Here is a 12315-nt window from a genome sequence, read left to right on the forward strand (position 1 = left end):
AACTTCGCAACAACTGATAAAAGCTCTAATCAACAGCATTCACAATCAACATCGGGAGTTACAATCTGACAACTCTCATATTTTTAAGGAGCCAAGATGAAGATTACAAGATGACGGTCTTTGTAACGCTCTAGCAAAAGAGATTACAAATTAACGGTCTCTTCAAATCAAAACGCAGGGTTCATCCCCAGCGTTCAAGCCCAAACGCACGGGTCGGACCTGTGTTGCAATATCAAAACGCACGGGTCGGACCTGCGTTGCAACATCAAAATGCACGGGTCGGACCTGCGTTGTAACATCAAAACGCACGTGTCGGACCTGCGTTGCAACATTAAAACGCAGTGCGACCTGTGCGTTCTCAGCCACCAAAATAGGCTCAACTCTGCGTTTCAAGTCTAAAACGCAGAGTTCGGGCCCAAATAATCTCTGAATCCATGCCTTACATATATGGGGGACTTTATCTTGATTCCTAAATGGAGATAAGTATGCATCTAACACATGCTGTCGGGTGGCCTATTCTCGTAATAATGGCGAAGTTTACATATTCAACATCGTAGCACCAAAAATTCATGCTTTTTACGCATGGAGGATTTTATCTCGATCCCTAATTAGAGATAAGTCTGTATCTAACACATGCTGCTGGCTAGCGCATTCCCGTGAAAATGTCAAGGCCCACGTATTCGACATCGTGGTAGGTTGTTATTAATAACATCATAATCCATACCTCACACGCATGGGGGACTTTATTCGATCCCTAATTAGAGATAAGTCTACGCCTAACACGTGTTGCCAGTTAGTCTTTTACCACGAAAAGGACACCAAAATCCATGCCTCACACGCATGGGAGACTTTATCTCGATCTCTAATTAGAGATAATTCTACGCCTAACACGTGTTGTCGGTTTGTCTTTTTCCCGTGAAAATGACAAAATCTATGTATTCAAAATCATAGCATCAAGTCTAATAGGGTTAATTCTCTTAGCATAACGTTACATGTGGAACGGACTTAGACAATCCACATGCTAGACCAACTCAAATTGTAGTTGGTAAAGGCTTATTAAATCCGTTGATGGCTGAGAGTTTGCCAAAAATCCTATGCATGTTTGTAGACCCATCAGCTTAATGGATGTGAGCCGAGACTTGAAACAGATGAGCTAAAGATAAGTCTCAAAGACTTAGTCAAAAATACATGAAAGCCACTTCCGCGTCTCAAGTCAAAACATCGAGGTTAGACCAGCGTTGCAAAAACCACAACGCTGAGGTCACACCCGAGTTCCAAATTTAAAACGCAATGGTGAGACCCACATCTTAAGTTCAAAACACAGGGGTCCACCCCCGCATTCCAGAAGCAGGATTAATTCCAGAAGCAGGATTATGGCGCATACCTTCACACAGGTCCTACATGCAAATCCCTTCAACCAAGATGCCTTCGAAGCGAGTGCAGAGAACGACTCCTTTATGACAAGGAATCAACAGCTCTAAGATCAGAGTTGAGATCCAAAGTATTCCGAAAATTCGTCCCAGTCAACCGCGAACTTTCAGAAACTTTGGAGGGGGTTCTGTAGGTTGTCTAAAAATCATTGTAAACAGCTGATCCCTATCAAACATCGATGATGAAAGTTACAATTCGACGGTTTACAGAAGGCAACAATTTGAAGACCTTCGCGTAGATCGATGAATGTTACAATCTGACGAACTTCGCAACAACTGATAAAAGCTCTAATCAACAGCATTCACAATCAACATCGGGAGTTACAATCTGACAACTCTCATATTTTTAAGGAGCCAAGATGAAGATTACAAGATGACGGTCTTTGTAACGCTCTAGCAAAAGAGATTACAAATTAACGGTCTCTTCAAATCAAAACGCAGGGTTCATCCCCAGCGTTCAAGCCCAAACGCACGGGTCGGACCTGTGTTGCAATATCAAAACGCACGGGTCGGACCTGCGTTGCAACATCAAAATGCACGGGTCGGACCTGCGTTGTAACATCAAAACGCACGTGTCGGACCTGCGTTGCAACATTAAAACGCAGTGCGACCTGTGCGTTCTCAGCCACCAAAATAGGCTCAACTCTGCGTTTCAAGTCTAAAACGCAGAGTTCGGGCCCATAACGCTATTCTCTGTGTTTGACTCATTCAAACGGTTCCAAAAACCATTTTCCACGATCTGAGGGGATCACAACTCCACCCAGGAGTGATTTAAGGGGGCGATTATACCCCTTAAACCCTTGAACGGTTTCAAAACCGTTTTCCACGAAATGGGGTCGGTTACACCCCATTAAGGAGAGATTTTAGGGGGCGGTTACACCCCTAAAACCTCTATAAATATGGGTAAACTCAACTGAATTCGGGGCTGGCTTTTTGGGGAATTGTTGGAGCTTTGGAGATCGGCAACGGGAGCTTTCTTCATCCTTAGCTTACAAACTGATTTTGGTTAAATCAACTCTTTCATAGAGTTTCAAACTCGTTTAGAGTTATCAACTCATCAAGAGTTCTTTCAAACTTGCCATGCAAGTTCTCCACAACGTTAATTCGTGAGGAGAAGACCATGTTCCGGTGAAACAAGATGTTCGGATCGTCAACGAGAAGCAAACTCGACGTGAGCATTCGAGGGAGGCATCTCATCACCACCGTGAAGAACCCAGTTTTAAACAAAGGGGAGGATCTCTGTCGATCTTCTTATCTTTTGTAATCAGGAATACAAATTGTAATCGAGATTGAGAGAGTTATAAACATTCTTTTTTTAAGCAGTTAGAGGGAATAAATCAAATTCAATTCTTTCATTTTTCTTCTTATTACAAATTTTCCAACAAACACATGATGTTAATTCTAATTTGTTAAATATTAAGTCTATGGAGTTAAATATTAAGTCTAATCGGTTAAATGTTATACCTAGCTAATTGGAAGATATTTTTCATCTAATGAAAAACATGTTATTTGTAATGAAAATAATATTAAGTCTAAATTTTCCCATGTTAATTCTAGTGAGAGGAATGTCAAGTCTAGTATGTTGAATGTTAATTCTAATTAGAGGAATGTCAAGTCTAATAACGACATTTTTAAGTCTAATCAGAAGATTGTCAAGTCTAATATATTAAGTATTAAGTCTCGCTTTTTAACTCAAATTAGTTCGATGTTAAGTCTATTGGGTCAAATAATAAATCCAATGGCTTGTATGTTAAGTCTGTTGGGTTGAATAATAAGTCTAAAGGTAGAATGTTAAGTGTAATGAATTATATGTTAAGTCTAATTTGTTAAATGTTAAGTGTAATTTGTTACATGTTAAGTCTAATGCGTTGTATGTTAAGTCTAATTGCGTGATATTAATTCTAATAAGTGCATTTTGAGATTTTTCTATTTTTCTCTCTCTGTACTTAGTTGGTAAGAAATAAATTTAATATTCAACTCTATAGACTTAACATTCAACCAATTAGAATTAACATCACGCTAATTAGACTTAACATATAACGTATTAGATTTAGCATGTAACAAATTACACTTAATATTCAATAAATTAGACTTAATATATAATCCATTATACTTAACATTCCACATATAGACTTATTATTCAACCCAATAGACTTAATATACAACCCTTTGGACTTATTATTCAACCCAATAGACTTAACATTGAACCAATTTGAGTTAACAAACGAGACTTAATATTCAATATATTAGACTTGATAATCTTAAGATTAGACTTAACATTCAACTTATTAGACTTGACATTCCTCTAATTAGACTTAACATTCAACTTATTTGACTTGACATTCCTATAATTAGAATTAACATCACGCCAATTAAATGTAACGTACAACACAATAGACTTAACATGTAACAAATTACACTTAATATTCAATAAATTAGACTTAATAATATCATCTATTACACTTAATATTCTACCTTTAGACTTATTATTTAACCTAATAGAGTTAACATGCAAGCCATTGGACTTATTATTCAACCCAATAGACTTAACATACAAGCCCTTGGACTTTACTTCCAACTCATTAGACTTAACATCGAACTAATTTGAGTTAACAAGCGAGACTTAATACTTAATAGATTAGACTTGACAATCTTCTGATTAGACTTAAAAATGTCATTATTAGACTTGACATTCCTCTAATTAGAATTAACATTCAACATATTAGACTTGACATTCCTCTCACTAGAATTAACATGGGAAAATTTAGACTTAATATTATTTTCATTACAAATAACATGTTTTTCATTAGATGAAAAATATCTTCCAATTAGCTAGGTATAACATTTAACCGATTAGACTTAATATTTAACTCCATAGACTTAATATTTAACCAATTAGAATTAACATCATGTGTTTGTTGGAAATTTTGTAATAAGAAGAAAAATGAAATAATTGAATTTGATTTATTCCCTCTAACTGCTTAAAAAAAGAATGTTTACAACTCTCTCAATCTCGATTACAATTTGTATTCCTGATTACAAAAGATAAGAAGATCGACAGAGATCCTCCCCTTTGTTTAAAATTGGGTTCTTCACGGTGGCGATGAGATACCTCCCTCGAATACTTGCGTCGAGTTTGCTTCTCGTTGACGATCTGAACGTCTTGTTTCACTGGAACATAGTCTTCTCCTCACGAATTGACGCTGTGGAGAACTTGCATGGCAAGTTTGAAAGAACTCTTGATGAGTTGATAACTCTAAACGAGTTTGAAACTCTATGAAAGAGTTGATTTAACCGAAATCAGTTTGTAAGCTAAGGATGAAGAAAGCTCATGTTGCCGATCTCCAAAGCTCCAACAATTCCCCAAAAAGCCAGTCCCGAATTCAGTTGAGTTTACCCATATTTATAGAGGTTTTAAGGGTGTAACCGCCCCCTAAAATCTCCCCTTAATGGGGTGTAACCAACCTCATTTCGTGGAAAACGGTTTTGAAACCGTTCAAGGGTTTAAGAGGTGTAATCGCCCTCTTATACCACTCCTGGGTGGAGTTGTGATCCCCTCAGATCGTGGAAAATAGTTTTTGGAACCGTTTGAATGAGTCAAACGCAGAGAATCTTTGCTTTCTGGGCCCGAACTCTGTGTTTTAGACTTGAAACGCAGAGTTGGGCCTATTTTGGTGGTTGAGAACGCACAAGTCGCACTGCATTTTGATGTTGCAATGTAGGTCCGACCCGTGCGTTTTGATGTTGCAACGCAGGTCTGACCCGTTCGTTTTAATGTTGCAACGCAGGTCCGACCCGTGCGTTTGGACTTGAACGCTGGGGATGAACCCTGCGTTTTGGTTTGAAGAGACCGTCAATTTGTAGTCTCTTTTGCTAGAGCGTTGCAAAGACCATCATCTTGTAATCTTCATCTTGGCTTCTTAAAAATATGAGAGTCGTCAGATTGTAACTCCCGATATTGATTGTGAAGGCTGTTGATTAGAGCTTTCATCAGTTGTTACGAAGGTCGTCAAATTATAATATTCATCGATCTACGTGAAAGTCTTCAAATTGTAGCCTTTTGGAAGCCGTCGAATTGTAACTTCCATCATTGGTGTTTGATGGGGGATCAGCTATTTGCAGTGATTTTTAGACAACCTACATCATGCTAAATAGACTTAACGTATAACGCATTAGACTTAACATGTAACAAATTACACTTAATATTTAACAAATTAACTTAATATATAATCCATTATACTTGAACTTAACATAAAAATTGTCAAACAAAAATCATATTTAGCCGGTATTTCTTTAAATTTTCATCTTTTCATGATGTTCAAAAATAAATTATAAATTTTTTTAGAAAAACCGATAGCTTATAGGTCTTGTGGAACATGCACCCAATATGGCGGAGGGCAAGGCCAAAGAAGGAGACAACATGGCCGGAGCGTGCGCCCAAGGTCAATGGTGGTAGAGGAGGATGTCGGTGTTTGAGAGAAAAGGAGGAAGAGAGAGAGAGGAGGAAGAAAATGGTTAGGAGAGAGGAGGAGGGGAGAGTAGGAGGGAGGAGTCGTGGATATTAGATCCGGATAGGAGAGAGAGGAGGAAGGAGGGTGCGCTCAAGGTTGGTAGTGGCAGAGGCAAGGCCGATGAAGGAGACAACATGGACGGAGCGCGCATCCAAAGTTGATGGTGGCGGAGGGGGATGTCGGTATCTGAGAGAAAAAGGAGGAAGAGGGAGAGAGGAGGAAGGAGATGGGTTAGGAGAGAGGAGGAGAGGAGATGAGAGGAGGAAGAGCCATGTAGATTAAATCTGGAGAGAAGAGAGAGGAGGAAATGAGGACATTTCAGGAAATTTTTTTTTTTCCTCTCTCTACGCTTAGTTGATAGAGAATAAGGGTTGATTCATTTTTTTTTTTTTTTTGGGTTTTGGTTTTGGGGGCTGAAACACATGTGAAGAAGGTTGAAGGGGCTGGTCACATGGGGTTCTTAAAATTGGGGTCTTGACACAATTTTCCTTAAAACATTCTCATAAAACTTTAGAACGTTCTCTCATAAAACTTTCAAAATTATGGTACACTGACACAGACATACAATTCTGCGGAATAGGTTAAAAGGTTTTTCTCATCATTTGAATTCTTTTATTATCCTTGACTGTACGATGCGAGAAAAAAAAAGTTTGGATTGTTCAAATATGAAACTAAGATGGTGTACAATACAGATACTGCAGTGTATATGCAAGAGAACTGAAATCGTTCTCAACACTCAGCAGTAAGCTCGCCAGCTCGAAACAACCAAACAAATCATCTTGGGGATGAATCGACTAGACCCAATATGGTGAAAGGCATGGATGTGTTCGCCATGGTAAACCGCTGCGAGCACCCAAAGCCCTGCAATTCGCCGCTGCCTGCAACCAAAAGCAAATTTAGAAAATACTCGGTTCAAGAAGAACAGTTTTTAACAAATGATAGAAAATGAAATCTGTAGACGCTAGAGAAGAAGAGGTAATTACCACTGTAGAGGCAAAAGGTAGAAGGTTAAGCATCCATACAAGGGCATAGAAGTTGCAAATATAGCATATGGATTTATTTATAGGTGGTAAATTTCACAAAGCTACCATGAATTAGGGGTTTTCATGAAAATACAATAAATTATTTTTATCATAGAAAAATATCATAAACTTTCGAATTTACAGAAAGATATATCGTATGTTATCAGAACCAATTGAATGTTGGTCATTTACTTCTTTGTTGGAGGCCTACCATCCTTGTTGGATACTTTTCTGATAGTAAATGTATTTTTCTATAGATTTGAAAGTTTGCACCTTGGGGTTTTTTCTCTAATAAAATAGTTTACGGTGGTTTTGTGCGAAACCCCCTAAAAATTTGGTGATTAGGTGAAATTTAACATTTTTTTAATAGATGACACCAGGAAGTTCTGTATCTGGCCCAGATTTACTATGCCTAATCTTTCAAGCATAGAATCTAATAAAGGAAAATACTTGGGTGTTATTACTTATGGCCCTAGTGAAAGCATGAAGCAGTAATGACACATAAAAAACATGAAATGATGTGTTAAACAAACCATATAGAACTGCTCCAATGAAAGCATCTCCAGCACCAGTAGTGTCAATTACATCTGCAGGAGGTATCGTGTCTGCTGTTCCAATTAGTAGCCTTCCACAAACTGCACCAATTCCATTTGCTTTAATTCTCAGGGTAGACTGAAACAAGAAATTCGAGTGTAAACATCACTCTATACTAGAATTGCACAAAGAGGTTGAATATTCAATGAATTGTAAACATCACTCTGGCAATTAACATACATACGTTGGATGAGATGCACTTTGGAGAGGTAGAACTTTGATCAACTTGCTGTTTGAGTGAATCTAATAAGCTCTCTACATCAATTTCCTCTTCATTGGAATTCTCTACAAGAGGAAAATCAAGCGAATAATTATAATGATTATGTTACAAAAGCAATATATGAACAATATCAGCAACATCTCATCCTTTCCTCAATTTGTATCAATCAATCAGACGATAGACTGAGCTCACCTTTTATGCTTCTCTCAAGCATTATGCAACCTTTCTCTCCAAGGGTCACAATGACAAACTTGAGATTAGGCAATTTCAGAAGCATTGATACCAATGCACTTGGAGTGGATGGAGCTTCTGTCCATTGCTGCAGGATAATATCGTATTACATTAAGGAACCATTTATGATATGAAAATTAGACGTTAATAATATATCGTTACTATGCTCAAACCATAATCCTCACTCAAGATTTGCAAGAGTACATGTCAGGATACTCAAAGGTTATCATGTTTAACAGGATGAAGGAATACAGATACTATTCATAAAACCAACAAAAGGTTAAAGCGTTATAATTATCTCAAGGTTAGTAAAAAGCTGCAGGTCCTCAAATTTGTAAAGTATTTACAAGATAGAATCAATTGAGTCTAAGAGCTTTCTTGCCTGTGGAAATTTTTCTGAGCATACAACATATGTAGCAAGGCTGAGAAGATCATCCAAACCCTCCCTCTTTCTTTCTGAGTCAACTAAAATAGGTATTTTCCTCCGGGCTGCCTGCACTGAAGAATTCCATGAGCACAGATTAATTGAGTGAAAAAAGAAAGCGGGAGTGTATTGTTAGAAGAAAACTAAAACATTCACCAGTCAGCATCAAACTTTAATAATTTACAGAAGAAAGTTCAAAAACCAAAGGCAATCTTCCTTTCAGTATGCAATAGTAATGTATAGACTATGCAACTGTCATTCTCGCAAGACACCTTTAGGTCTGGATATTTTAAAGTCAATTGGTAGAGCATAGAGGTAGATGCTAGAAAACTCTATCAGATCAAATTTTAAAAGAAAAGTTGAAATAACTTTGGCATGATGCATGTCAATATACTTTCCAGTTGAATAAGACCAGACAAGACAAGAGAATGAACAACTGAGAAAACGTTGAAAGGAATCCATCTCAAAAATATTGGCCAAAGAAGTAGAGTCGATGAGGTATTTTCAATTTTTTTATTGTGATTTTAGTGCAGCAATTAGCTCATAGAGAATGGTGATGCATTGTTGAAAATATCAGCATAATTGGATTAAATGGTGATTACCTCTTTTGCTACAACTAAAGCAGTCTCATGCCATCTCACGTCAAAGTATACCAGATTAGCTCCATCTAATGCAGACAGTAGTTTAGGCTTGGAAAGCTCATCCGGTACCATCGGAGGGTAACCAGGGGTATGAATACAAGTGCGAGTTTTCCTGGAAATATAACCAAATATTTTACTGAAACTTCCATTCTAAACTGTCAAATCAACTATTGTCCAGAGCGCCTAGTAACTATCATCCAGTGTATATGAGAGAATATGTATAAGCAACATCTATGTTTGATTTACAAATTGAGAAAAGCTAATTTGTTATCCAACTGATCATATCATGTTACCTATACTTGTATATGTTACACAAGACAAGATGGTTTATTAGTGTAAATGTGATTCTTTCATCCCTTGAGAGGGATATATCTGTAATCAGTGATAAGTTCATGGATAAACTACACAAAACACAATATTGTGGCAAGAGAAGTTCATTAAGATGAAGTCTTAATAACTGGAAGAGATTTAAAGAGTTTTTGCATCTCATATTATATACCAAATGCTGATCTTATTTGTAAAGTCAAACCATTTTCAGTAACCACATGAGATCATATCATAATTGGTACGAACAATATGATAAAATATAGTACAATTCTAGCTTGACGGTGAAACAAAAAGGTCTTACGTCTGACTGTCAACAATTATATAGGTAAATGGTGAATTTCCCTCCTCCGACACCTGGAATACAAAAGCTTATGTTAGGAAACAAACAAAGGAGATGATATCTGATATTTTTCCTTCCTTTATTTCATATTAAAAGATGCATCCATTTTAGAAGGTTTGTGGACTCGATCACCCCCAATAAGAAATTTACTAAAGCAAAAAAAACATTGCAAATATAAGTTCAAATTTCACTATCATTTTCATGAGTACAGTGTTGTAATATGTTGCATCGTAATAATTAAATTTAACTGTGGCTTGAGAAGTCAATACCAAGTGGTTATGCTACGTCTGATAATATTGACTAATGTGCAAGTTAACAAAAGAAGGAAAAAAACCATAATTCCTGCCCAGTCCATGCGCTGCTGCACAACAAGGGACATGCAGCTCCAAGAGACATAGTTTTGCCCTTGTTCAGTATTTGATGCGAAGAAAAGTTGAATTGGCTAGCCTAAAGAGTGTGCGAGGACACATCAACCAAATATCAAAGTACAATTGAATCCATTATAGGTATATCTAGTCCCACTACGTATTTTGACTTTTTATTACATATCTATACATCAAGCAAATCAATAAAGGACTTTATGCGGCACTCAAAAATATCAGTTGTGCATGCTCTACTCCGATTTAACATCAAAACAATCAAATTCAAGTGCTACTAAAGATTGAATTGAGTTGATAACAAGTGGTTATTTTATTTGATATATAGACTAGTATTCAAATTAACAAAAAAGGAAAAACAACCCACCACCATAAAAGAAGTATCAACGCCATCTCTCTCGAGCTCCGCAAGTGCATTCCTTCCTTGAGTATCATCAGCAACCTAAAACAATACAGTGACAAAACATAATCCAAATTTCGAAGTTTTCCCTCCGAGAAAAAGATGTCACCTTTGAGATAATCCTAGGTTTCAGGCCCAATCGAGCAGCACCCGTCAGCGCATTGCCCACATTTCCACCTCCTCCGACCTAAATGCACCACTAATTAAGCTTATTTATCAAATTTTACTCAAATCGATCAATTTCCATTCGGATTTTTCTAAAAATGGACAAAAATATTTTGGGGGGGGGGGGGTCTGATTTTATCATCAGGGTTTGGATACGCTGCCACCGTCGCCAAATAATCCACGGACACAGCACCACAACCCAACTGCAATTACAAATTAAGAAAGGGCAAAATTGCAAAAATAATTAGTTAATTAGGGTTCCGAAGCTCACCACAATAGGGTTTTCAGGAGGAGGAGGAGGAGGCGTTGACTTTGATGACGAAGAAGACATCTCAGCTCTGGGAAAAGGGAGTAAAATACAATTAACGAAAATTCACAGGGGGTAATTTGCAAAATGAGTTAATAGCGCCTTGGGAGTAACCTGCAGCGTTTTGGGCGGACAGAGAGGAGGCAGTGAGGAGAAGTAAGCATCATCTTCTTCCTCTTCTGTACAAAAAATGTGTATAATATATTTGTTATGGAGGGTTTTTTTGTAAAAGAATGGATCTTAGCTGGAGTTCATGAGATCCTTTCGTCGTGGATAGGCTATAGTAAAGAGGATTGATTGGGCCGTGAGGTTCTTAATAGGCTTTGGGCAAAAACTTGGGTTGGGTCTTAAAATAATTAAACTTTCTCCCTTATATCTGTAGTATTGTGAAATTATACCCCCACATCGTTAAAATTACTATTTGCTGCTCCATTTCTTATGAATTGTTTCAAATTTAGTGTCTCAAATCACTGAAAATGCTACAGCTACCCCAATTCCTATAAGTTGTTTCAAGTTGTTGAATGGGGGGACAAAATAGCAATTCTGAGCAGGGCCAGCCCCGAGGTTTGGGTTGCCCTAGCCCAATCCAATTTTGGTTGCCCCTTGTATTAAAATTTTGATAGGAACAATAACGATACAGACACTTAAAAATTTTGGATTCCAATGGATATTCTACGAATTTGGAAAGCTGATTATATTTTTATCCTAAGTTTGAACAATTCGATACAAGTTTTTTCCCCATTATAGGAATATGGATTTAGGTTTAGTTTACTTTAGACAGAGTTACTTTGCATTTTTCCCAGACTTACAGGCATCAACATGATAGACTAGAATGAATGTCAGTATCAATATCTAAATACGAACATATTATGGAACATACCAAAGAACTGTCAAATTTCTCCTGTGAAATCTAGAGTACAAAACATATGATTGTGACTTAAAATTTTAGGAAAGGAAGAAACAATGCAACTCGTACTAAAGTGGCAATCAGAAATTATCTGTTGATTTAGTGTGATCTGACCATTTTCAAGAACCATTCCGACCTGTCTTGCTAGATCAGAAGATAAGTGCACAAGCCGTTGTAAGGATTTATCCTTTACTATTTTCAGGATCCACAACGGCTGAACAATTCAGATTAAAGCATAAGGAATTTCCTCAAACTAATATTAGTACATGTTGTGTTTCTGAACAGGATAGAAGATGATGAATGTTGAGAGAATACAAGGCAATGAAGTGATCCTTACAGTTACAAGATGATTAGTATGACCAATGTATTTCCAAATAGAAGGACCTTCACAGACAACATGGCTTGCAGGACAACCAATA

General features: G+C 37.2%; 1 protein-coding gene across 1 annotated transcript; it reads right to left on the minus strand.

The window, feature by feature from the left end:
- On the minus strand, positions 6971–11247 carry LOC109849881 (ribokinase-like). Its single transcript, XM_020419764.1, has 11 exons — positions 11104–11247; positions 10954–11020; positions 10787–10885; positions 10627–10704; positions 10485–10559; positions 9702–9754; positions 9035–9185; positions 8391–8501; positions 7970–8096; positions 7742–7842; positions 6971–7635 (listed from the first exon to the last, which is right to left on the minus strand). The coding sequence occupies exons 1-11, from the start codon at positions 11154–11156 to the stop codon at positions 7384–7386; spliced, it is 1167 nt and encodes a 388-aa protein (XP_020275353.1). The 5' UTR covers positions 11157–11247; the 3' UTR covers positions 6971–7383.

The sequence above is a fragment of the Asparagus officinalis genome, chromosome 7, assembly GCF_001876935.1.
Source record: "Asparagus officinalis chromosome 7, Aspof.V1, whole genome shotgun sequence".
Lineage (NCBI taxonomy): Eukaryota > Viridiplantae > Streptophyta > Magnoliopsida > Asparagales > Asparagaceae > Asparagus > Asparagus officinalis.

What these genes read in the sequence shown, in the direction of transcription:
- LOC109849881 (XM_020419764.1), bottom strand. Translation starts at nt 11,156, where the DNA reads ATGATGCTTACTTCTCCTCACTGCCTCCTCTCTGTCCGCCCAAAACGC. An exon ending in AACCTAGGATTATCTCAAAG is followed by an intron (nt 10,560 to 10,626) that starts GTGACATCTTTT and finishes GTATTGTTTTAG; the next exon opens with GTTGCTGATGATACTCAAGG. An exon ending in ATAATTGTTGACAGTCAGAC is followed by an intron (nt 9,186 to 9,701) that starts GTAAGACCTTTT and finishes TTATATTTCCAG; the next exon opens with GAAAACTCGCACTTGTATTC.